The 22,500-nt window shown below is 37.6% G+C and overlaps 1 protein-coding gene across 6 annotated transcripts in view; it reads right to left on the minus strand.

Annotated features, from left to right (window-relative positions):
* Positions 1-22,500, minus strand: part of LOC144965271 (putative E3 ubiquitin-protein ligase HERC1) — a 127,770-nt gene that overhangs the window by 29,276 nt on the left and 75,994 nt on the right. For all 6 annotated transcript variants that reach the window (XM_078900435.1, XM_078900432.1, XM_078900434.1 and 3 more), the window contains exons 58-69: positions 21,868-22,071; positions 21,491-21,615; positions 20,289-20,494; positions 19,760-19,862; positions 19,149-19,325; positions 18,446-18,544; positions 16,419-16,592; positions 15,450-15,585; positions 6,974-7,128; positions 6,606-6,691; positions 4,801-4,906; positions 4,239-4,377 (exon numbers count right to left, since the gene is read on the minus strand). In XM_078900435.1, coding sequence (XP_078756561.1) covers positions 4,239-4,377; positions 4,801-4,906; positions 6,606-6,691; positions 6,974-7,128; positions 15,450-15,585; positions 16,419-16,592; positions 18,446-18,544; positions 19,149-19,325; positions 19,760-19,862; positions 20,289-20,494; positions 21,491-21,615; positions 21,868-22,071 — 1,710 coding nt within the window. The remainder of the gene's footprint in view (positions 1-4,238; positions 4,378-4,800; positions 4,907-6,605; positions 6,692-6,973; positions 7,129-15,449; positions 15,586-16,418; positions 16,593-18,445; positions 18,545-19,148; positions 19,326-19,759; positions 19,863-20,288; positions 20,495-21,490; positions 21,616-21,867; positions 22,072-22,500) is intronic.

Below are 22,500 nucleotides of genomic sequence, written 5' to 3' on the forward strand. Positions count from 1 at the left end.
ATGTAGTTCAAGACCTATCTATGGGAAGATAACGTATAAATTTGAATATCATTAAAAATTTACTGAGATGTAATCAAAAATGTGTCTCGCAATAATTTCTGACACCACTTGGAGGAATTTCAAAAGTTGAAAGTGTAATTACAACATATTGTAGTTGCAGTTAAAAAAGGTAGCAGTAGGGATGATGATGTAGTGGTGGTTGTAGTAGGGTCGTGATAAGGATGATGATATGGTGGTTGTAGTTGTAGAGGTGTTGGGAATGATCGTGTGGTGGTGGTTGTAATAGTTGTGGTAGGGATAATGTGGTGGTAGTAGTAGTAGTGATAGTTGGGATGATGTGGTGGTGGAGGATGTAGTTGTATGGGTAGTGGGAATGATGATGTGGTGGTGGTTGTTGTAGTAATGGTGGTAGGGATCAGTGATGATAATGACAATTTGTAAAAAAGGAGGAAAATCTATCGACCCGTCTGTCAAGCCCAAATATAATGCAAAAATAACATAGCTGTTCATTGTTACTTAATATTACGTAATATATTTCTAACTTCTAAAGCACGTCTATTCTGATCACAAGATATAAACTGACTTTTTGTAAATAAAATTTTTAAAATTGTCATTTCCAATTAAACATTTTAGAGCCCTATAATCCTTCCCACTATATCAAGAGATTATAATAAACTTTTGGCCAAAAGGAGGTATTTTTTAATACTATAAACACGGCTAGTGTGTGTGTATTACTGCAACCTTGTGGTTATGCAGCTTATGAATAAGAATCTTTAATCAATTGTAAAACATATTCCATCAAATGAGCGAATTTAAATAAAGAGAGAGAGAGAGAGAGAGAGAGAGAGAGAGAGAGAGAGAGAGAGAGAGAGAAATAGAGAGAGAGAGAGAGGAGAGAGAGAGAGAGAGAGGGAGAGGAGAGAGAGGAGAGAGAGAGAGAGAGAGAGAGAGAGAAGAGAGAGAGAGAGAGAGAGAGAGAGAGAGGGAGAGAGAGAGAGAGAGAGAGAGAGAGAGAGAGAGAGAGAGAGAGAGAGAGAGAGAGAGAGAGAGAGAGAGAGAGAGAGAGAGAGAGAGAGAGAGAGAGAGAGAGAGAGAGAGAGAGAGAGAGAGAGAAGAGAGAGGAGGAGAAGAGGAGAGAGAGAGAGAGAGAGAGAGAGAGAGAGAGAGAGAGAGGAGAGAGAGAGAGAGAGAGGAGAGAGAGAGAGGAGAGAGAGAGAGAGAGAAGAGAGAGAGAGAGAGAGAGAGAGAGAGAGAGAGAGAGAGAGAGAGAGAGAGAGAGAGGAGAGAGAGAGAGAGAGAGAGAGAGGGAGAGAGAGAGAGAGAGAGAGAGAGAGAGAGAGAGAGAGAGAGAGAGGAGAGAGAGAGAAGGAGAGAGAGAGAGAGAGAGAGAGAGAGAAGACCACTCTGATTTTTGTTTTAATTGGTAATTAGAGATAAGTTGTAATGAATTGAATTGAATTCAGAACAAACAAACAAACAAAATGGTACAAAAATATTGACACCCATTTGCTCCATCCCCTTCCCTTTTGATCATCTTTTCATCCAAGGCCGTCACGGGTATTGTATCACTATTCACATTTGGCGCCAATGTGTCTATACTAATGTCATGGCATGGGAATGTCATCAAAAATCATGCAGCTGAGCAGAGGTGTCAAAAAATGACAAAAGACATATTGGTGATTTTTCAGCTAAACTACCTCTTCGCCGAAAATGTTTGACACGGCAAAAACAGCTGAAAATTTCAGAAAAATCCTAAAATCGCGGTATTCCGCAGAAGATTATCATCACTGAGGGATGATGATGTGATGGTAGTTGTAGTAGTAGTGGTTGTAGCTGTACTGGTGGTGATGGTAGGGATGATGATGTGGTGGTGGTTGTAGATAGTGGTAGTGGTGGTAGGGATGATGATGTGGTGGTGGTTGTTGTAGTAGTGGTGGTTGGGATGATGATGTGGTGGTAGTTGTCGTAGGGATGGTGGTGGTGGTGGTACAGATGATGATGCGGGTGGTTGTAGTATTAATGGTGATAGGAATGATGATGTGGTGGTAGTTGTAGTAGTGATGGTGGTGGTGGTAGAGATGATGATGTGGTGGTGGTTGTAGTAGTAATGGTGATAGGGATGTTGATGTAGTGGTTGTGGTGAGTCTTTTTAAAAGGCGGAATTGTGATGGTGATGGGCGGAGATAAAACACCGTTTAGGCGGAAATCTGCCTTTAGGCAGAAGATTCTCAGCCCTGTTTAAGTAAGATCAAAAGCACCGGAGAAAAAGTGACTGGTTCAAATAGGGCTCACAGACTCCAAGATCAAACTGTCAATGTAGTTAGTTTGAGGTCACCTAAAAGTCTCACCAAGACACAAGCACAGAATCCTTGTGAGAGAAATACAAAATTTAGAACAACAAATCTAACGTCACACAAAAGAGAGATGATATACGAGGACAAACATATCATCTCCCAAAAACGACTATACATTTAATTGTTTCCCTCCCTGCCAATGAATCCGGCCAGAAAATAGGATCAAGCCAAGACAAAGGCAGAAAGCAACTCTGATCCGTGCGTCAAAAGATCCCACCAGGAAGATGATGTGATAGTGGTGCTTGCACTAGAGGTGGTACTGATTACAATGAGGGCAGTGGTGATGTGGTTGTGGAGATGGTATTATTTATGATGATGTGATAGTTGCTGTCGTAGTGGTGGTAGTTGTGGTAGGGATGGTGATGATGTCATGATGGTTCAGGGGTGAGAATGACTGGTCACAAAAATGGAGTTCAAGACCTATCTATGGGAAGATAACGTATAAATTTGAATATCATTAAAAATTTACTGAGATGTAATCAAAAATGTGTCTCGCAATAATTTCTGACACCACTTGGAGGAATTTCAAAAGTTGAAAGTGTAATTACAACATATTGTAGTAGTAGTAAGAAAAGATGGCGGTAGGGATGATGATGTGATGGTGGTTGTAGTAGGGTCGTGATAAGGATGATGATATGATGGTGGTTGTAGCTGTAGAGGTGTTGGGAATGATGGTGTGGTGGTGATTGTAATAGCTGTAGGGATGATGTGAGGTGGTTGTAGTAGTGATAGTTGGGATGGTGTAGGATGTAGTTGTATTGGTAGTAGGAATGATGATGTGGTGGTGGTTGTTGTAGTCGTGGTGGTAGGGATGATGATGTGATGGTAGTTGTAGTAGTAGTGGTTGTAGCTGTAGTGGTGATGGTGGTAGGGATGATGATGTGGTGGTGGTTGTAGTAGGGATGTTGATGTAGTGGTTGTGGTGAGTCTTTTTAAAAGGCGGAATAGTGATGGTGATGGGCGGAGATAAACCACCATTTAGGCGGAAGATTCTCAGCCCTGACACACACACACACACACACACACACACACACACACACACACACACACTCAAAGCAAATCAACAGCTCAATCAATTTCCATCATCAGTTTCACCATGACATAATGGCTAGAGGCAAAGGAAGGGAGAGGAGGAGGTGAATCACATTTCAGCTGAACAATTCTCCTATAAATATCACAATTTTGACAACATAAATTATATTAGTTTCCATTAAGAACAAAATACACTTTGATCAAATAACATTTTCTCTCCTTTTCTTTTTTTCTTTTATAAAAAAATCCCGAAGAATTCCCGAAGAAACTTGCAACATCCTCCAATGATAAGAGAAAACTTTATTTTAATCACAATGACATTGTTATCTTTTCCTTTAAAAGGAAAAAAATTCAGCTCAGCATTTTTAAAGTTTGGGAAGAAAATGTCATGGCTGGTGTTTCATTTTGACAGGAATCAGCCCTTTTAAATCTCTGCCAGTGACTCCACCAAACTAGTTGTCCCTCGAATACGGAAAAATGCTGGAATGAGATCCTTTTCTCATTTCGGACCCTTTAAACGTTTGCTTAAAACATATGTTTCGTCTTTAGTAGATGTTATGAGAAGCAAGATAGGTCTGTCCGGTTTCTATTTGTGTGTGTGTGTGTGTGTGAAAGAGTATTTGTCAGCCAAAGTATTTGTAATTTAATCGCTTAGAGTCGGGTGACTCGGAGTTATAGCGCTATATAAGTTTTCAGCATTATTAAATTATACCATTTTTGTAAATTAACAAAGAATTAATCACATCGAGCCATATGAACCACGCTGCTATAGAAGCTTATCAGAAACAGCAGAGAGAAAAAAAGAATAAAATATAGCATTTTCATTGATATTGATAGAAAAATTCACGTTACCTTGAAGAGCTGAGATGGCTGTAGGAGTGTAAATATCATCAGAATTTCCTTGACCTAGCCTGCCATAGCTGCCCTCACCACAGGACAAAAGAGATCCATTTGTTAAGATAATGAAGGTACAATTCTGGCCACACACGACCTGATAAATGATAAAGTAATATTTGATTTTAAAATTGATATTTAGTATCTTAAAGTCTTGTCAAACTGGTCAAATTTGACTCTGAGATTTTAAAGATAATTCATTTAAAAAACAAAAACAAATTTTAAAAATCCCAATAAAACTGAGAAACAAAACCGAAAACAAAAAATTACATAAGAATATAAAATTATAAAAATACTTCTTTTAATCAATATAGAATAAGTGTAGCATTGGAAAATATTTTATTCTAAATGATTATAAAACAACTTATTTCTTTCCCCTGCACTTTTGATCACACACTAAAAAAATAATGACAGTAAAAACACTTTAATTGAAAAGATCATGTTCTTCTTAGTTGATCAATTTTCCCATGACAGCAATAAACCAATCATGAGATCCTACTATTTAAAAAGAAAAATTTACCTGCTGGGCATTACACAATGAGGGCACCTTGACCGGAAACAAAGCCACTCTCCCTCCCTCACAGATCTGACCATGGCGTCCACTACCCCACATAAATGACTGGCACCTGGAATTTGAACACACTCATTATCTTGTAAAATGCACAAATTAATTTAAAAACTTGCGTTTCCAAAACGTCAAAACTCTAGTTCAGCATATTTTTTAAAAAGTAGGGACAAATTGTCATTTATCTTATCTTGTCTCACCATACCCAGACCCAATATAACTTCCTGTTTTCTCAAACTTAGTTTATAAATATATGGCCAAAATAAAAGTAGTGGTCGTTCACAGCCATTAGGCCCAAGGAGTTTATCCCGGTTTCTATAGCCTGAATAAACGGACAATGGCAGTTGCTTGTTACCCTTTGGATAGGATGCTTGTATATCGCAAAGTACATTTCTATTTGATTTAACAGACCCAGCTACCCAATCACTGCTGGCTGTACAGGGTAGTCCGAAAAAAATCTCGACTGCACCCAGGATCGATCTTGGTCCCTTTGATTGTGAAGCGAGTGCTATTGGGGACCCCCAATACATAAGTCCTTTAATAATTAAGGGGGGGGAGTGACACTAAAGGGTCATTTTTTTAATTTAATGAAATATCCTAAACTTCTATGCACAGTCATAATGTATTTGTTTGGGAAGGATGATTGCATATAATTTTTTTAGAAAAAAGTTGCCTGTTGCTATGGAAACGACGCCATATTGGATAATAAACAACAAATCTTAAAAAGTCAAAGGCTTTTTTGTTTATCAACCGATTGCCATAATATTTTGTCCAGAGGTAGAAAAAAGGAAAATAAAGAGGCTCTAGAAGCCCGATTTTTAATTTTTTAATAATAAACTTTAAAAATTAAGCTCAAAGTTATTACTTGATTATTCCCCTTGAAAAAAGTTACATAATTTCAAATTACTCATAAATTAATTTTTTTTTTTTAAATCCGGCTCCTAGAGGACCTGCGTATTTGTATGACACTCATTTGTAGAAAGTTTGAAGAAAATTGGTTGAAAACTGAGGGAGGAGATAGGTTTTTAGTGACGGAAATTGCAGTTTTGAGAAAAACGCATTTAAAAGTCAAAGTAAACGAGTTTAAGGAAAAAACTCCCCTCTCGCTCTCTGATTGGATTGTGACAACATGACATAATTAAGAACAAAGTGATTGGTTGTTGAAGATAGAGGAGAGTTTTTACTTTGCATTGATATGTTTTTGCCTTTACTTAAATGTAAAGACTATTTGATATTCTTTCATAAAATCAGTCCACTGAAACTAAAAATGGGCAGGATTTAACCATACTATGGGTCACAAAATGCGTTATTTTGAGTCAAAAAAAACTGAAGATGAAATTCTCATACAATTTTTTATGCAGACAAATAGTCACATGACAACATCCCACCAAAATCTAATTTTAGCAAACTGAGTCAAAATTCATAATTTTTATTGTCACTCCCCCCCCCCCCCCCCCCCCCCCTTAATTAATTTTAACCTACTAATTCTAATATTACTCATCAACTTAAAACAACCATTGATTAGGTTACAGTATCATTAACTTTTTTTTTTTACTCTGAATTGAGAACTTCAAAATCAGTTTGTCCATAATACGTACAGTTTAGTACTGTTTGACAAAGTGTCCAGATGCAATTTGTGCATGATATGGTTAATACAATTACTAAAATGTATTAGATTAGAAGAGACAATCTTCTTCTCACATGAAAAAGAGAGTTTGCTGTTATAATAAAGAGAAATTGCTTTATTCTCGAATACTAACTTTCCGCCTGTCTGCCAGTCCTCAGGGTGTTGGGTGGCCCATGACATCACTTGGCCATCCATCACCAAATCCCACTTCTTGTTGTCCTAACATCAGGAAAACAAAAACAAAAGAGAGCAGATGAGATTAATAAATCCTTTTTTTTTTCAAAAACAAAAGAGGGGTATTCTGATACCAAGGAATAACAGAGTAAAGAATTTAACAAATTTTTTTCATTCGATGAGAAAAATGATTTAAAAAAAAAAAAGAACAAAAAAGAATAAGATTAATTCTTCTCATTTATTATTAACATGTCTTCGGATGAAAAAAAACCTTTTTCTAAAATTAAACAATCTATTAAAAAATGAGTAAGATTCAATCTTTCTTACATAAACGATATTTTTGACACTGGGTTCAACTTCATCTCTTATCAATAGCTTGAATGATGGTGGGATGGGTTGACATTTGCAAAGGGCATAGGCTGACTTGATAGCGCAGGAGTAGGTCAACAACCATTGCCATTCTTTAACTATGTGATCACTCTCTGGGATACAAGAATTTAAAAAAAAAATTATTAAAGCTGGATTCATTTAACTTAGATCATGAATTTATTGCATCAATAAAAATCGTCTTCATTTCATGTGATGAAATATGATTAAAAAACATGATTTAACATAAACATCCACAAATAAGGCAAACTTTTGTTTAATCTGTACAGTAACTAGTTTAACAACTTTAAGTTAAATGGATGAAAAGCCATTGCTCTTGTAAAACATATTTTTATTTAAATTCATTATTCCCAGGCAATGATTGCATATAGATTTTTAAACCCGACTATGGTGAGAGAAAGTGAAAGTAGAACCTTTTCGAGCTATAACTCTTCGACTGAATGATGCAATACCACTACACTATTTACATAGCTTAATCAATGTTGCACCACTGAAATTAGCATGATGTTTGTTGATATCATGGCCCTAAAATACTTTAAGCCAATATTTTTTACTTAGAATGTAAACAACAGTAACAAATATTTTTCCTCATGTTAATTACCAAAATATAAAATACCAACTGAGGGTTGACATTGAGCATATGACACAAAAAAAAAAACAAAATAAAAAACAAAAAAAACAAAGAGCACATCTTACGGTTTGCCTTTTTAAAAAATGGTTTTTATTTTTTAAATCCCATCATTCAACACACACCAAAAAAAACTAAACTGAAGAGCACCTGACCAGGAGTGTTGATGGTGCATAGGCAAGATAAAGCAGAGAACGGAGACAGACTTGAATAGGTTTGAGAGTCTCTTATGACAAAGATGGCAGCTTCTCAGACTGGTTCAGATGTTTTCGGTTCCTCTAAGTATATTTGATATTCATATTTAATGAAACGGGGGAGACCTGTCAATTTTTATGCATAATATACAGTATTTCATTTATGTGCAAAGTATTTTATTTTTAAAATTATTTTTATGTCGGTGAAAAGCCTAAAGGTCTTACTGATTTTAAATCAGATTTTATTAAGAAAATATACATCATTATTTTTTTTTTCAAATTATTTTTATATTTTGTTGTCATTGTTACTAGTTGTTGTTATGTATAAAAGATGTATGTATAATACATATTTTTACCGACAATAAATAATGTATTCATTCATTCAAGCACATGATCAAAATATTTCAAGGTACATATGCACTACATTTATTCACTTCCGGAAATCATCTTAAAGCAAAATTTAGATATTAATTTTTTTTTTTAATAGTTTTTTTTTAAATTTCCATTCAGTACACACACAAAAAACAAACAAAAAATGTTTGTTTTTGTTTTTAAGCATTTTACGGCGCTTGCAACACATTAAGGTCATATCAACGCCAGTAAAAAGGAAGAAATTGGGATAGTAAAAAGTTCTAGAATTATAATTAAAGCACAAAAGAAAAGGTGAGACAAAGGGGAATTGGTTCAAATAGGGAACAGATGTAGATTCCATGAGCCCACTATCAAAGTACTTAGTTTGAGATCACCTAAAAGTCTCATCCAGACACAAGCACAGGTCCCAACTAAGAGGAATACACTCAAATGTTTGCCAATCATATATGTTTGTTTTTAGGTGTTTAACGGCGCTTTCGACACTATTTAGGTCATTTAAGCGCCCGTTTCTGTCTTTCATCAATCTTTTATCGGCCCCGAGGGGCCACAGCTGATCAAAACGTGTACTGTTGTAATAAAATCTTTATAAAATCATAATAGTTACATGTTTGTTAAGTAAAAATATCTATTTACAATTTCTGCAGGAGTTCACATTCCTGCAGATACTTTAAAATTGTAAGCGGATCGACCGACTGGAACAGAGACTTCAAGTCTCTGTTATCATAATGTTGTGACCTTATCTGTTCTAATTCTGTACATTCAATTAAAATGTGTTGAACTGTCAGGTCACAGTTACATCTTCTGCAGAGGGGTTTTTCATCCCTCTCCAGAAGGAAACGGTGAGTGAGGGCAGTATGTCCGATCCGGAGTCGAGTTATTTTTACCTCGTCTCTTCTTTTTAGCCCCGAGTTGGGTCAGGGGCCGAGGTCACTTTTAATTTGTTTTAATTTGTTATGTACATCTCGACTCCAGGATCGTTCCCATTCCTTTCGGACATGTTTTTTTATATTGATCTTTAAATCCGCGTGTGGGATTTTACTGCCCTCTTGTAATTCTTGGCTCACCGCCTCTTTTGCCAGTCGATCCGCTTCTTCGTTCCCCTGGATACCCACATGACTAGGTACCCAGAGAAAACTAACTTTCTTTTTCTTAATAAATAATTTATTTGCACCTTCCAAGATACTTATGAGTCTTGGATCGGTGCAATAAAAATTTGAGATCCCCTTAAGTACGGACAGCGAGTCAGACAAGATCAAGAATTTATTTTTATTCGATCTCTCAGCCAAACGGAGAGCATTTAGGATTGCTCTCGATTCCGCTGTAAAGATCGAAACATTTCTATCCAGGCGAAGTGATCCTGTGCCTTCCGATGAGTGATAGGCACATCCTACTGCATCTGCGCTCTTTGAACCATCCGTAAATATGTGAGTATGGTTTTTGTATGTTTGTAATATTGCTTTTAGTGTCTGTTTGTAAATATGTGGGTCTGTTTGTGATTTTTCCAGTTTTGTTAGGTCCAAATTTATGTTTGGTCTATGTATGGACCATGGTGGTGTCTTTGCCTGGACGTATGGATGTATCCTATCTAGACTGATGTTCATGTCTGCGATGTCTTTTTTTATTCTGCAACCTAATGGTGGTGTCATTTTTGGGTGCTTGCGAAATTTTTCTTCTAGTGTCCTATCCGTGTAGTGTACATGTTTGTGTGCTGGGTTGTCGTGCAGCGATGTGACCTTAGTAACATACTGGAGAGCCAGTTTTTTCCTCCTGAGATGGAGAGGTGGCTCATCTGCCTCAGCATAAAGGCTTGCCACTGGAGAAGTGCGGAAAGCCCCGAGTGCCAAGCGCAGTCCCTGATGATGAATTGGGTCCAGCATGCCTAAGTAGGATGGTTTTGCAGAGCCGTATACAAAAGATGCGTAGTCCAGTTTTGATCGAATAAGGGTTCGGTATATCTTTAGAAGAGTTTGTGTCCGAACCCCATTCCATGCTCGACAGAACTCTCATTATTCTCATTGCTTTCATGCATCGCAGTCTGAGATCTTTGATATGGGCGAGGAAATTTAGTTTCCTATCAAAGATCAAACCCAGGAATCGGGCTTCGTCCTTTACCTCAATTCTGGAATTGTTGAGATAAAGGTCAGGCTGTCTAATGCAGGTGCGTTTTCGGCAGAAGTGGACAGCTACTGTTTTTGATGGGGAGAAGGAGAAACCATTGAGATTTGCCCACTCCGACAGTTTGTTTAGTTGGAGTTGTAACTGTCTCTCAATGGTGTCCATACTCGATTTACTTCGATAGCATACAAGAAAGTCATCAACATATAAGGAACAGTCAACATTCTGTCTCATTGCATTCACTATTGAGTTTATTTTAATCTCAAACAGAATGGGAGACAGAATGCTACCCTGTGGAACTCCCTCTTCCTGATCAAATGGATCAGAAAAGGTGGATCCTGCTTTGACCTGAAAGGATCTGTTGTTTAAAAATGCTCTGACAAACATTGGAAGGTTTCCTCGTAGACCAAGATTGTGCAGATCTTTGAGGATTCCGAATTTCCAAGTTGTGTCAAAGGCCTTCTCAAGGTCAAAGAAGATTGCTACCAAGTGCTCACCTTTGGCAAAGGCCTCACGAATGAAGCTCTCTAGTCGAACAAGGTGATCAACAGTTGATCTGTTCTTTCGAAAGCCACATTGGAGGTCGGAGAGGGAGTTGTTGTGTTCCAAGTAGAACATCAGACGCTTGTTGACCATTTTCTCCATCAGCTTGCATAGGCAGCTGGTGAGGGAGATTGGTCGGTAGTTTGAAGCGTCCGAATGGTCTTTCCCAGGTTTTGGGATTGGAATCACGGTGGCCAGATTCCAACTAGGTGGAAAAGTCTGTGTTGTCCATATCTTGTTATAGATATTCAAAAGGACAACCAGACTATCTTGTGGAAGATGTCGGAGTATTTCATAACTGATGTTGTCAGGACCCGGTGCTGTGACATTTGTGTCACGGAGGCAGGCACCCAACTCCTCAAGTGTAAATGGTTTGTTGTAGTCTTCAGTGTTTGTAGATGTAAAGTTTATTGGTGTGTTTTCTGCGTTTTGTTTATGGCGCAGAAATTGTGGTGTGTGGTGTGCAGACGAGGAGCTGTGCGCCAGCCTCTCGGCCAGAGTGTTGGCAATTTCTTGTTCTGTTTCAGCCACGGATCCATCGGGACGTGTCAAGTGATTTAGTGAATCACTATCGGATCCCTTCAGTTTCCGTAACATCTTCCACACCCTATTCAGGGGTGTCTGGCTATTTATTTTTGAGACAAAGTTTTGGAAGGATCTCCGTTTGTTTTCTCGGAAGATCTTCCTACACTTTGCTCGTAGTTTCCTAAATGTTGCGAAATTTTCAGGGATTGGGAATCTCATCGCTTTTCTGTATGCTTTTTTCTTCTCCCGTAGGGCCGCTCGACATTCCTCTGAAAACCAGGGATTGTGTTTTCTCGGTCTACCAGAGGTTGTTGGTATTGTCGAGCTGCAGATATTTGTTAAAATATTTTTGAATTTGTCATAGCTGTCCACCTCTGTCGTAAGGAGTCTGTGACACTCCTGTGAGAAAGTTTCCCAATCTGCTCGCCGTACACTCCAACGTTTGGGCTGTGGGGCCCTTGAAGTCGGGGTGATGTCGAGGCAGACTGGAAAATGGTCAGAACCGTGATCGTCATCGATCACAGTCCAGGAGAGATCTGGAGCTAATGTAGGATCACAGAAAGTGAGATCGATGGCAGACGTGGTAAGATTGTGAATATTTACCCGTGTTGCCTCGAGACCGTTTGCCAAGTATACATCCATTTTCATTATGAAAGCCTCCACTGCCTTTCCCCTCTGGTTTGTGTCTGTGTTTCCCCAGAGAGGACTGTGAGCATTGAAATCTCCCATTATCACATAGAGAGGGGGGAGTTGGTTTAGAACTCCCTCTAGCTCGGCAGACTGGAGGCGATGATCTGGTGGGATGTACACAGAGCAGATGGTGATTGGTCTGTGCAATGTCACTCTCACTGCTATTGCCTGTAGATTTGTTTTCATTGGTATCAAGCGGTGGGGGGTGCTCTTCTTCGTGAGAATCGAAACTCCCCCACACGCTATCTGGCCATCAGAGTGAATCAGATGATTGGCCGTATATCCTTTTACTGTGTAGTCGTCTGCTGGTAATTTTGTTTCCTGCAGACAGACTACATCAGGATTCCTCTGGAGGAGGAGGTCCAATTCTGTTCTATTTGATCTGATCCCTCTGATGTTCCAGGAAATTAATCTTGTCTGACTAGGTATCCTAATTTTTTGTGGGGAGGTTAGGCAGTATGCCTGCCTTCAACCCTTTTACTTTTATTCTCCTAGGAGGAGAGACTTCCATAGGAGAAGGAGGCCCTGTGGAGGGCCTCTCGGTTTTTTTAGGGCTGAGTTTTTTTGAACCCTTGGGATTTTTAGGTCCCTCTGGGTTCTTAAATTTTTTGGGGCTTTGAGGCCCCTCAGGGGGATTTGTGGATTCCCCGACTGGTGTTGGTGGCTCCATATTCTGGGAAGGGGTGGAGTTTTGTTTTTGGGGGGATAGAGAGGGCTCACGGGAATGGAGATGGGGGGTGGGTCCAACATCCACGCCCATGAGGGGGAGAATTTTTTTGTTTGGGAAGGAGGGGGGGTGGAGGTCGCCTTGGAGGTGGATGTGGAGGGGGCTGCAGGTTCCACATCTTGAACCTCCAATGTGTCAAAAAGATTTTTTGACACATTTGCGACCTTGTTTTTAGGTCTTGATGGCTTTTTCTTTTGAGGACTGTCTTTTCTAGTCTGTGCGATTTTGCCATGGCTGTTTTGGTTATTACCAGCAGCCCTGGCAACTTCTGCATAACTCTTGGCAGAAGCAGCGACCTGCCGAGGGGGGCAGATCACTGCCTTTGCCTGAGCAAACGTACCGCCGTAAGTGGCTCTGTATGTCAAGATTGCCTTTTCTTCTTGCCACTTAGGACAATCTTTCGAATGTGCTGCATGCTTGCCTTGGCAGTTCAGACAACAAGGGTCCACTTTGCAGTTTTCCTCATTGTGGTCTTCTTTGCCGCAGCGGGGGCATGTAGCTTTACGGCGGCAGTTTGTTTTCGTATGGCCGTACCGGTGGCAGTTAAAACATCTCATGGGGTTCGGGACGTAAGGCCGAACCTCCAAGTCGAGGTATTCAATTCTTATTCTCGACGGGGGTCTCGGGCTGTCAAAAGTCAGGATCCAGGTGTTGGTCTGGATTGTGCCGTCGCCGCGGCGGATGCTAACCCGTCGAGCTTCGACAACACCCTCCAGTTCCTCAACCATCTCCTGCTCCGAACAGCCTACCAGATCTCTGCTTCTTATGACACCTTTTGACCTATTGAGGCTCCTGTGAGCCTCAACGGTGACTGGGATGTCAGAGAATCTGGTACATTTCAAGAGGTTCTCACTCTCTTGTCGACCCTGCACTTGTATCATTAAAGTGCCAGAGTTGTTCCTGTTCACTGCCTTTGGTGTACCGGCGCCATTTGCTTTGAGTGCCTTGCTGATGGTGAAGATACTCAAAGTGTTCAGTTTGATGTTTTCCTCATTCGGTTGAATTACCAGGAACGGCGAGAATTTTGGGGTTGCCATTCCTGGTAAGTCATCAAGAGTCATCGGGGCAGTTATCTTTCGTTTTTTACCTGTCTGGGGTGGGGCTTTAAGGGGAGAGTTTTTCATATTTTTGGCCATGATATATATAAATTTTTATTCAACCCGGCTATATTGTGCCCACTAGCACGGCTCAGTCCCACACTTGGGGGGTAAGGCACTCACCGAAGCTATACTCCTCAAGTCTGGCCTCCTCTTGTCCTTCCATGGTCCTTGGGAAAAAAAAAAAAAATAAAAAAAAAAAAAAAAAAAAAAAAAAAAGGACTCGAGGGGTGGAGTTGGGGGACGTCCCGCCTCCAGGCCTTTCTCTCGGATTGACCCTAATCTTTGCGTTGCACAAAGACTGACTGCTGATTCAGAGATGACAAACCATGATTAAAAAGAAATTTCATGGGGGACAGGAACTAGATATGGTTTTAAATCTAGTCCTTCCAATCTCTTTGCCTAAATGGAGGGGAGTGCCAAAAAATAGATTTGGCATCTCTGCGTTGGGTAGCTCGGGCCATCTACAAGGTAGGCTACCCACCCGTCTTTAGAGAAGCGTCAAGCCAAAGAGGAGTGTTGGGGTAGAAACACCTCGCAAGGTGAACCCCCCTCAGCCTCCAGGATCAATAGCTCCTCCTTATCGGGGTCCTCTCGGAACTGCGCACCCTCAGCAGAAAGGTGCCTGCTGTGCAGGATTTGGAAAGGAATATCTCCTCGTTGAACCTATTTCAACGGTACAGGGTATAGAGATACTGGGGGATAGAAGACAGTTAAGGCTTGTTTTCCTCCGTTCTTTCTCTCTCTCTGTCCTGGCAACTCAATTTTGATAAGGAAGGGAAATTTGGAATCATTGGGGAAATGGGGTATGGAATGGAAATCATAGCTCAAATATTGTAAAAGGGGGTGGGATTTGTGCTATGCCATCGCCTTCTCTTGCTCTCTTTAAACTGAAACCGTCATTCCTCAAAACATCTTTTATTACTACGTTCTTGGGATTTGGGGGGAGAAAAAGTTTGGGGATGATTGCCAGGACAAGAAAAATAGCAAAATGGGTGAATGAAGCCATTCTCATAAAAAGGGCTGGGGTGTGGGGGTCTGTGGAGCCACTGTGTCTCTCCATTTTTCTCTCACCAGTCGGGTGGTTTTTCGTTGGTTACCACCAAACCAGAATGGCTCTTTTAGTCGCCTTCTACGACACGCATGAGCTTACGGTGGCTCAATTCTTTTCCCTCTCAGTTGAGGGACCCCGGAGACCACACGGGGTAATCATATAATATAATATGTAAACTAAACATAATACAATGCATAACAGAGAGATGATTTACAAGGGAAAAAACATCATCTTCCAAAACTATAACTATACATTCGACTGTTTCCCTCAAGGAACTCCAACCAGGGCCATGACAAAACCAAGTAATCTCATTCCAAGACAACAACAGGAAACAATTGGAAAACGGGTTGGGGGGATAGAAGACACAGCATGTACCTCCCTGCCCACTATGGGAGGTCAGGATCCCCACCCAGAAATAAACAAAAAATCAATGATAAAAAAAAAAAAAAATCAAAAATAATTGATGAGTACCTGACTCAGAATGTTGATGGTGCAGAGGTAAGGGATTAAAGCACAACAATTTGTCCAAGTGTAAAGTGACTGCCATGGATGTCAAACACTGTAGATACTGACTGTGTTGGATCTGATCTCCACTGAGTACCTGGGTCTTTAGACAGAAATTCAAGAATAAAAAAATCAAGTCACAAGTTAAAACGATTTCGATTATAAAAATCGTATTAATAGCTTCAGTAGATTATTGATAAAATTATACTGAGTCTTAGACAATTATAAATCATTTATGGGAGTATAATCTTTGTAATAAAATGTTAAATGTTTGGCAACACCCCCCCCCCCCCCCCTCCTGGACATAGAGAGGTAATCTGACCTCTTTTGATTTGTTTTTGATTTTAAGGGTTTTACGGCGCTTGCAACAGATTTAGGCACATCAGCACCAGTAAAAAAGAAGAAAATGGGATAGTATAAAAATTCTAGAATAACAATCAAAGCACCCAAGAAAAAGGAAGACAAAGGGTAATTGGTTCAAATAGGGAACAAATGTACTTAGTTTGAGATCACCTAAAAGTCTCATCCAAACACCAGCACAGGATCCTATTAAGAGGAATACACTCAAATGTTAACGAGATATGTTAAAAACAAAAATATAACTATCAATACATAAGAGAGATATGAAAAAAGTAGGATCATTAATAGGAGACAAGGAAGCCATATGGGGGATAGTAGACACAGCAAGTGACCTCCTGCATACCATAAATTCATCTTTACTTATAATGCGGCAAATATGAACATGAATATTGGAATGGATGATTCACAAAGACAGCAAACTTGATGGGAATAAAAACACTAGCATTCTAATAAATCAATAAAGGATATTGCTGTCAAAATGATCAAGCAAATCAGCGCCAAATAAATACATCAAACATGAAATTTCATGGATTTAAGATTGATATTATCAAGTCAGACATTTTTAATTACACTTACTTTTTCATGTTGATATTGTTCCAGTAACATGGAAGGTAATCTTTGTAAAAGACTGCCAAAAAATTTTGCCTGATTGAGTCCTGTGATGCCTTGCTGCTTAAGAGATTTACGAGCCAGGGCGAGAGATCTGTTGTTGTGGTATAGCTCACTTGAATAGTTAAGGATAACAACATCCTTAAATATATATATTTAAAAAAAAGAAAAATATAGAGAAAACACTCAAGTCGGGTTTATATGAATTAAAATTACATTTAAAAATGTTAATGTATCAATCTTTGAAAAAAATTGATAAAGTAACACGGGGGGAAATATATATAGCGTATTTCTAACTACTGTTATATGCATTGGCTTAGGATTTTGCAAAACGTAAACTATCCTTTAGGATGTTCTAAAACTACTTTGCAAATTAGTAGTCCGTGTATTAAACTTTTAGGACTCCTCCAACAATCATCATCATTCTTTTTTTTTTTTTTCCTAAATTATGTTCCACTTATTAATAGCTACTCTAACAGATTTCTCAAACCATACATAAAAAGTACATAAAATTTTAAGACTTTTGATACCACACTCAACATAATAGGACACTTAGTTAAAAAGTTATGCAACTTTAACATTTGAACTTTTTAGGTAGAATTTCAAATGGGTTAAAACCCCATTTTCTAATCCTGCTGACAGCATAAATTATAATCCCAAACAACTCACATTTCACGAACTTACACTACACAAAACTGACAAATCACCCAATTTATTTTTTTTCAAGACTGCAACTGAATTAAAAAGTTAGAATTGATTGTATTAAAAATGCTAAAAAATAAAATTTGCGAAATATTTGAAAATGATCTAAAAATAGCAAAAATAACCAATATTCAAAATTTTCATTAAAAATTAAAACAAAGCCACACATACTTAAATAAGACATCAAATAAAAGCCATGAATAGGTACTATTGTATAATATCAAATTAATTAACCAAAATTAGCATCTTCACCAAAATATCCCTGATTCAAATTTGATAGTGGAAAAAAATAAGAAAAAACAAGGAATTTTTTTTTTAATTCACAGAAAATTAATTAATACAATTACAGACATAAAAAAATAAATAAAATTGAAGCTTGTTATCAGTAGTAACGAATAATGGATTTTAAAATAAAAAATACAGAGTAACATTTTTATTTGGTTGAACTCGAAATATTGGAATTTCTATGAAATAAGGTGTCGTTTACAACACAACTTTCAAAGATAGAGTTCAAAAGAGGGATTTTGAATTTGGAACATTTGGTCAGTCAACAAGTTGAATTACGCCAAACAACGGATCTAACTCAATTTTGACACAAAACAAAAGAGAGGACGGGCTTTCATTTGATACACTCTAAAAACTAAAAATTAATTTTAAAAAAGTGTTCTTTTACTGGATTTTATTTTTAATTAATGATTGATAAAATCTTAACTCTCGCACACACAAATTAAAGTTATACCAAAATAAAGATCTTTATTTCACCATTATTTTGGGACCACTTGTGAATAAATCCAATCATTGGGGTAGTTCAACCTCTGTAGTACCAAAGGGATATAATTTGGCTATTAAAACACTATATTTCCGATGAATGTTATCTAAAGTGAATCAATTAAACCAATATTTCCAGTACCACAAATCAAACAAATATGATGTCTTTAGAAAGAAGAAGAGTAGTACTTTTAAACTATGCTAGAAATATGTTTCTAGCTCAATTATAAAGCAAATGTGGTCAGTTTTAAAAGACATATTTTGAGAGAAAAACTTCCACTGACGGCAAAATCACACGGGTGGAGTAGCTATTATTAAACAACCTACCTGCAGGTATTTGACCTCTAAATATGCACTACAGACTATCAGGAAGGCACTATCATCTTTTTTTTTTAAATTTCATTTTTTTGTTTATATGCAACAGAAATAGCCATGCTTAGCCTGATTAAATCGGTTTATGTGTAAGAAAAACAATAATCTGGGTTAACTTCGCTTCCATTCAAGCTCTATGTCCCCCCACCTACCTTACAACGGCTAAATGAGGCAGCCATACTTTGGTCAGAGAACCACTTCAGGGTCCTGACAGTACCTGTACCAGTGTATGTCATCAACAATGTCTTGTCCTGAAAATGAAAATGTTAAAAATCTATAAAACTATTAAATGCAAATCACTAAAAGGTATACAGAGCTGGTATATATAAAATCTTGCCTTTAATGTGAAGAAAATTATATTTCATATTCAGCTGGAGATGAATAAAAAATATTTTTTTTTAATTGAGCTTTTATATAGTGCAATATCCACTAAACATGCTCAAATCACTTTACAAGGGGCCCCTGGCCAACGGCAACACTTAACATCTAGGAAGGGACATGATGCCTATTAGGCGATATTACAATTTATCGGACGCTGTTAAAGGCCAGGTACTCATTTTACACCTGAGTACAGTGAGAGAATGTGAGTAAAGAGCCTTTTCCAAGGACTCAACTATTTTCCTAGCGAGGCTCGAACCCTGGACCATCCGATCCAAAAGCGAGTGTCATACCACTAGACCACATAGCCGCAATACTTTGAAGCATAAAAATCGTAGCAGGGATGGTAGATTTGTGCTTTCAGAGGAATTGTCTTAATTTATATTGAGTGTTCCAGAATTTCTGCTGTGGCCAATGGGTTAATGCACCGCTTGCGTTTAACATTTTATTAATGAGGTGACTGATATCATTCATTACCTGAATCGACCATACATTGATCCACCCCTTGAAACAACCACTAGCTAGCATCAGCCCATCAGTGCTGAAGGCAAGGGCTGAAACAGGAGCTATATGACCACACAAAGTCACCTCAGGTTTTTTGGAGCTCTGACTAGATGGGTTGTTGTCACCGACTTCCTGGCTGTGACTTTGATGCTGAAGGGTTAAAACAACGAAGTTATTTAACATATCTTAACTAATGTATGATTTAAATAAAAAACACATCTAGCACTTAAACATAATCTGTATATGGTTAAACAATGAGCTATCAATACAATTGTGGGTGAATCTTATGATTAAAAAGAAATAAGACTATCAGGGTCATTGTATAAAACTCTTCATGTAAGTTCAATCTAAACAAAGATTTTAATTCTTTTTTACTTTGTTCAAAAGAAGAAAAAAAAAGTAATAACAGTATCATTTTCAATAAGATGTTAAGTTATATCATAAACGATGGCTCACCCAGGTGCGATAAAACTATCATATATGGTTGACCAATTAATTTAAGACAAATTATTTCATCACCACCTCACCTCGGACAAAAAAAAATCAGAGTCATTCTCAGATTGAAGAAATAACAATGATGGTACCTGAGGTGAAGATGTCTGGTTGGTCCATGGCTTCAGTGGGGTGGCAAGGGAGTAGTCTGGTTGGTTTGTGATCCAAATATGTATGAGGCCATCATCACAGCCGCTGGAAAGAATAGTATGAAATAAAGCAAAACATTAAATTAATTAAATGATGAAATATCATAAAATGTGAGCCATGGTATAATGTGACAGTTTTCATTCAATGCCATGGACTTATCTGAAATCATTTCTATACACCTTTTGGAATATGAATAGGTTCAATTATTGATAGCAAATGTATTGAAATAATGAATTATAAAAATATCAAATTTACAGGATACAATCCTTCAAAGAGGAGCATAAGAAAAAAATCTGCCAGCCAACCAATGCCTGGTGCTGAACAATTGCACAAGCCTGTGAAGTAAAATATGCTCAAATACACATCATGTTACAATACTTTAATGAGCCAGTCAGAGAAAGAATATCTTTTTATATAAAACGAGCATTCCATATCCAAATAACGGTGGAATAAACAGATAAAATGACATACCTGGCGATCATTAGTCTCTTCTGTGCCCCAATGCCAGTCATGTTACACCATTGACACTCTGTGACAGCTGCATTGTGTTCTAGAACATCCCACACTGTCAGTCCTTCCTCTCCTTTAGCCAGCCAAATCTTGACGACACTTTCACCCACAGCATAGCTGGACAATAAATGGCCTGATGGATCCCAGATAAGATTTAGGATGGACCCCTAAAAAGGCAGAAAAAAAATATGTTACAAAGTCTGCCGAATGAGGCAAATATTTCTTCCAAGTGATAGGCACCATTTTGGGCGGCTATGAGAACAGAATACAAGGAGCTGGTATGAATTACCACCAAACAATGTGGCCTATGGGTTGTGAAGTAAATGTTGAACCACAATGCAAGGTGCAAACCTCCCCACCCCTCCATGAATTTTTAAATTTTTATTATTTAGTTGACGACGATAAATGCGAGATTTTCATAAATCTGATTTAATAATTTCAGGTCTTCAATCTAACCAAAATAAATTATTCATAAAATGAGTCCAAAAAAATCATACACACCAATTAAAAAGAAAATTTCTTAAATTCCGTTTCTTGTAAAAAAAAAAAATTGCATTGCTTGATTTTCTGAGGTATATAAATCAAGAAGAATATTCTTATTTTTTGTAATGGAGAAAAAAAGAAAGAAATATAGATCAAATAAGATGTAATTTCCCGAATTTTATTAGTAAAAGTCAGATTCTTGGAAGAACAAAGTGAAACTAGGTCCTTGCATGATTTATGTGGTATGAAGATGAAACAATTCCACTATTGTTAATAACAAAATCATTTAAACTCGAAAAATACATATTTTACATGATGTTTGATACAATATTAATTTATGTTCAAAAGATTTTAATCTATTCTAATTTCTTATACTTTCACTTTGTCTATCATAGGAGTAAATTTTATCCATTTTAACCCCAGAAATCTATATATGAATAGCTGATAAAACAATTCAATGTGCCATTTTTTAGATAGATTTTCAAAACAATATAAAATCTTATTCTTTTCATTTCATATGGCAAGTCAATAGCCTTTTGTCTCTGCCTTATAAATTATACATTTGATTTTACTGAAATCTGATGTCAAAGGTTATGTCTTGTTATTTTTTCTATGGAAGTAAAATATGATATGTAATATATAATTAAGTTTTTAAAATTTAAGAAGCGAAGGGGTCTTACCGTGTGTGCATCAATATTCAAAGGCTGTTCAAAATCTTCCTTACTGCACAAAGAGATCATCCCATCACTGTATCCTACAGCAAACCTGTGATCTTCTTCATACCACTCAATACAGGAAACGGACACTGCAAGGGGAAAAAAATTGGGAATTTTGATAAACTAATTTGACAGTGGCATAGAGCATTAATGTTTGAAAGTTATCAGCTTTTTATTATTAAAGTGCACAAAGTTACCACCATGGAGTAAGTAATTTATCCAATTGCAAAAATAATTTATACAAGTGACACAATAAAAATTCAAAATAAGAAAAAAAAAATTGTTGAACAATCTTCTAAACTTCCCACTTATTTTATTCAAAAGTCATAGAAAGTGCCTACCATTCTTGCGCCGACAATGCTCCAGTTCAAAACATCGGTATGTGGTGATGTCCATCATGTCAATCACACCCAATGACCCATCAAGACGGCCAACTAGTAATGTGTCACCAACCACTCCAATACGGCCTTCAAACATGCCCTTGCTTCCTGGCCAGGATAATGCAGTTACCCATTGAGGCTGCTCAATGAGATGACCTCTGCCACCTGAAAGTAATGTATGTGAAGAGTTTTTTCTTATTGCTGGAAATAATATTGTAGACAGCCAAATTTCAAATTTGTTAGCTCTAACAATGACTGGAAAACTGTTTCCATCATGAGCGCTTGATAATCTATTTCCATGCTGTCAGCTCCCCTTTGCATTTTAAGAGCTATTTTTTTAAAAACAACAAATTCTTGCAGTCATTCAAATCAATCCAATAAAATATTTTAAATTTATGCCTTAAATGTTTCGTTTTTTTTTTAATTAAAAACTTCAACAGATAAAACTATTAAACTTACTTTATATGCAGTGCCAGTTATTGCTCAATAGAAAAAGTAATATTCGTACAATTTAAGTGAAAACTCCATCCAAATCACCCACGACTCCCCACTCAACAGTTTCTAAATTGCATAACAATTTACAAAATAAGAATA

Source organism: Berghia stephanieae, chromosome 2 (genome assembly GCF_034508935.2).
Source record: "Berghia stephanieae isolate SIO BIC M18660-M18661 chromosome 2, UCSD_Bste_1.3, whole genome shotgun sequence".
In the NCBI taxonomy this organism is placed as follows: Eukaryota; Metazoa; Mollusca; class Gastropoda; order Nudibranchia; family Aeolidiidae; genus Berghia; species Berghia stephanieae.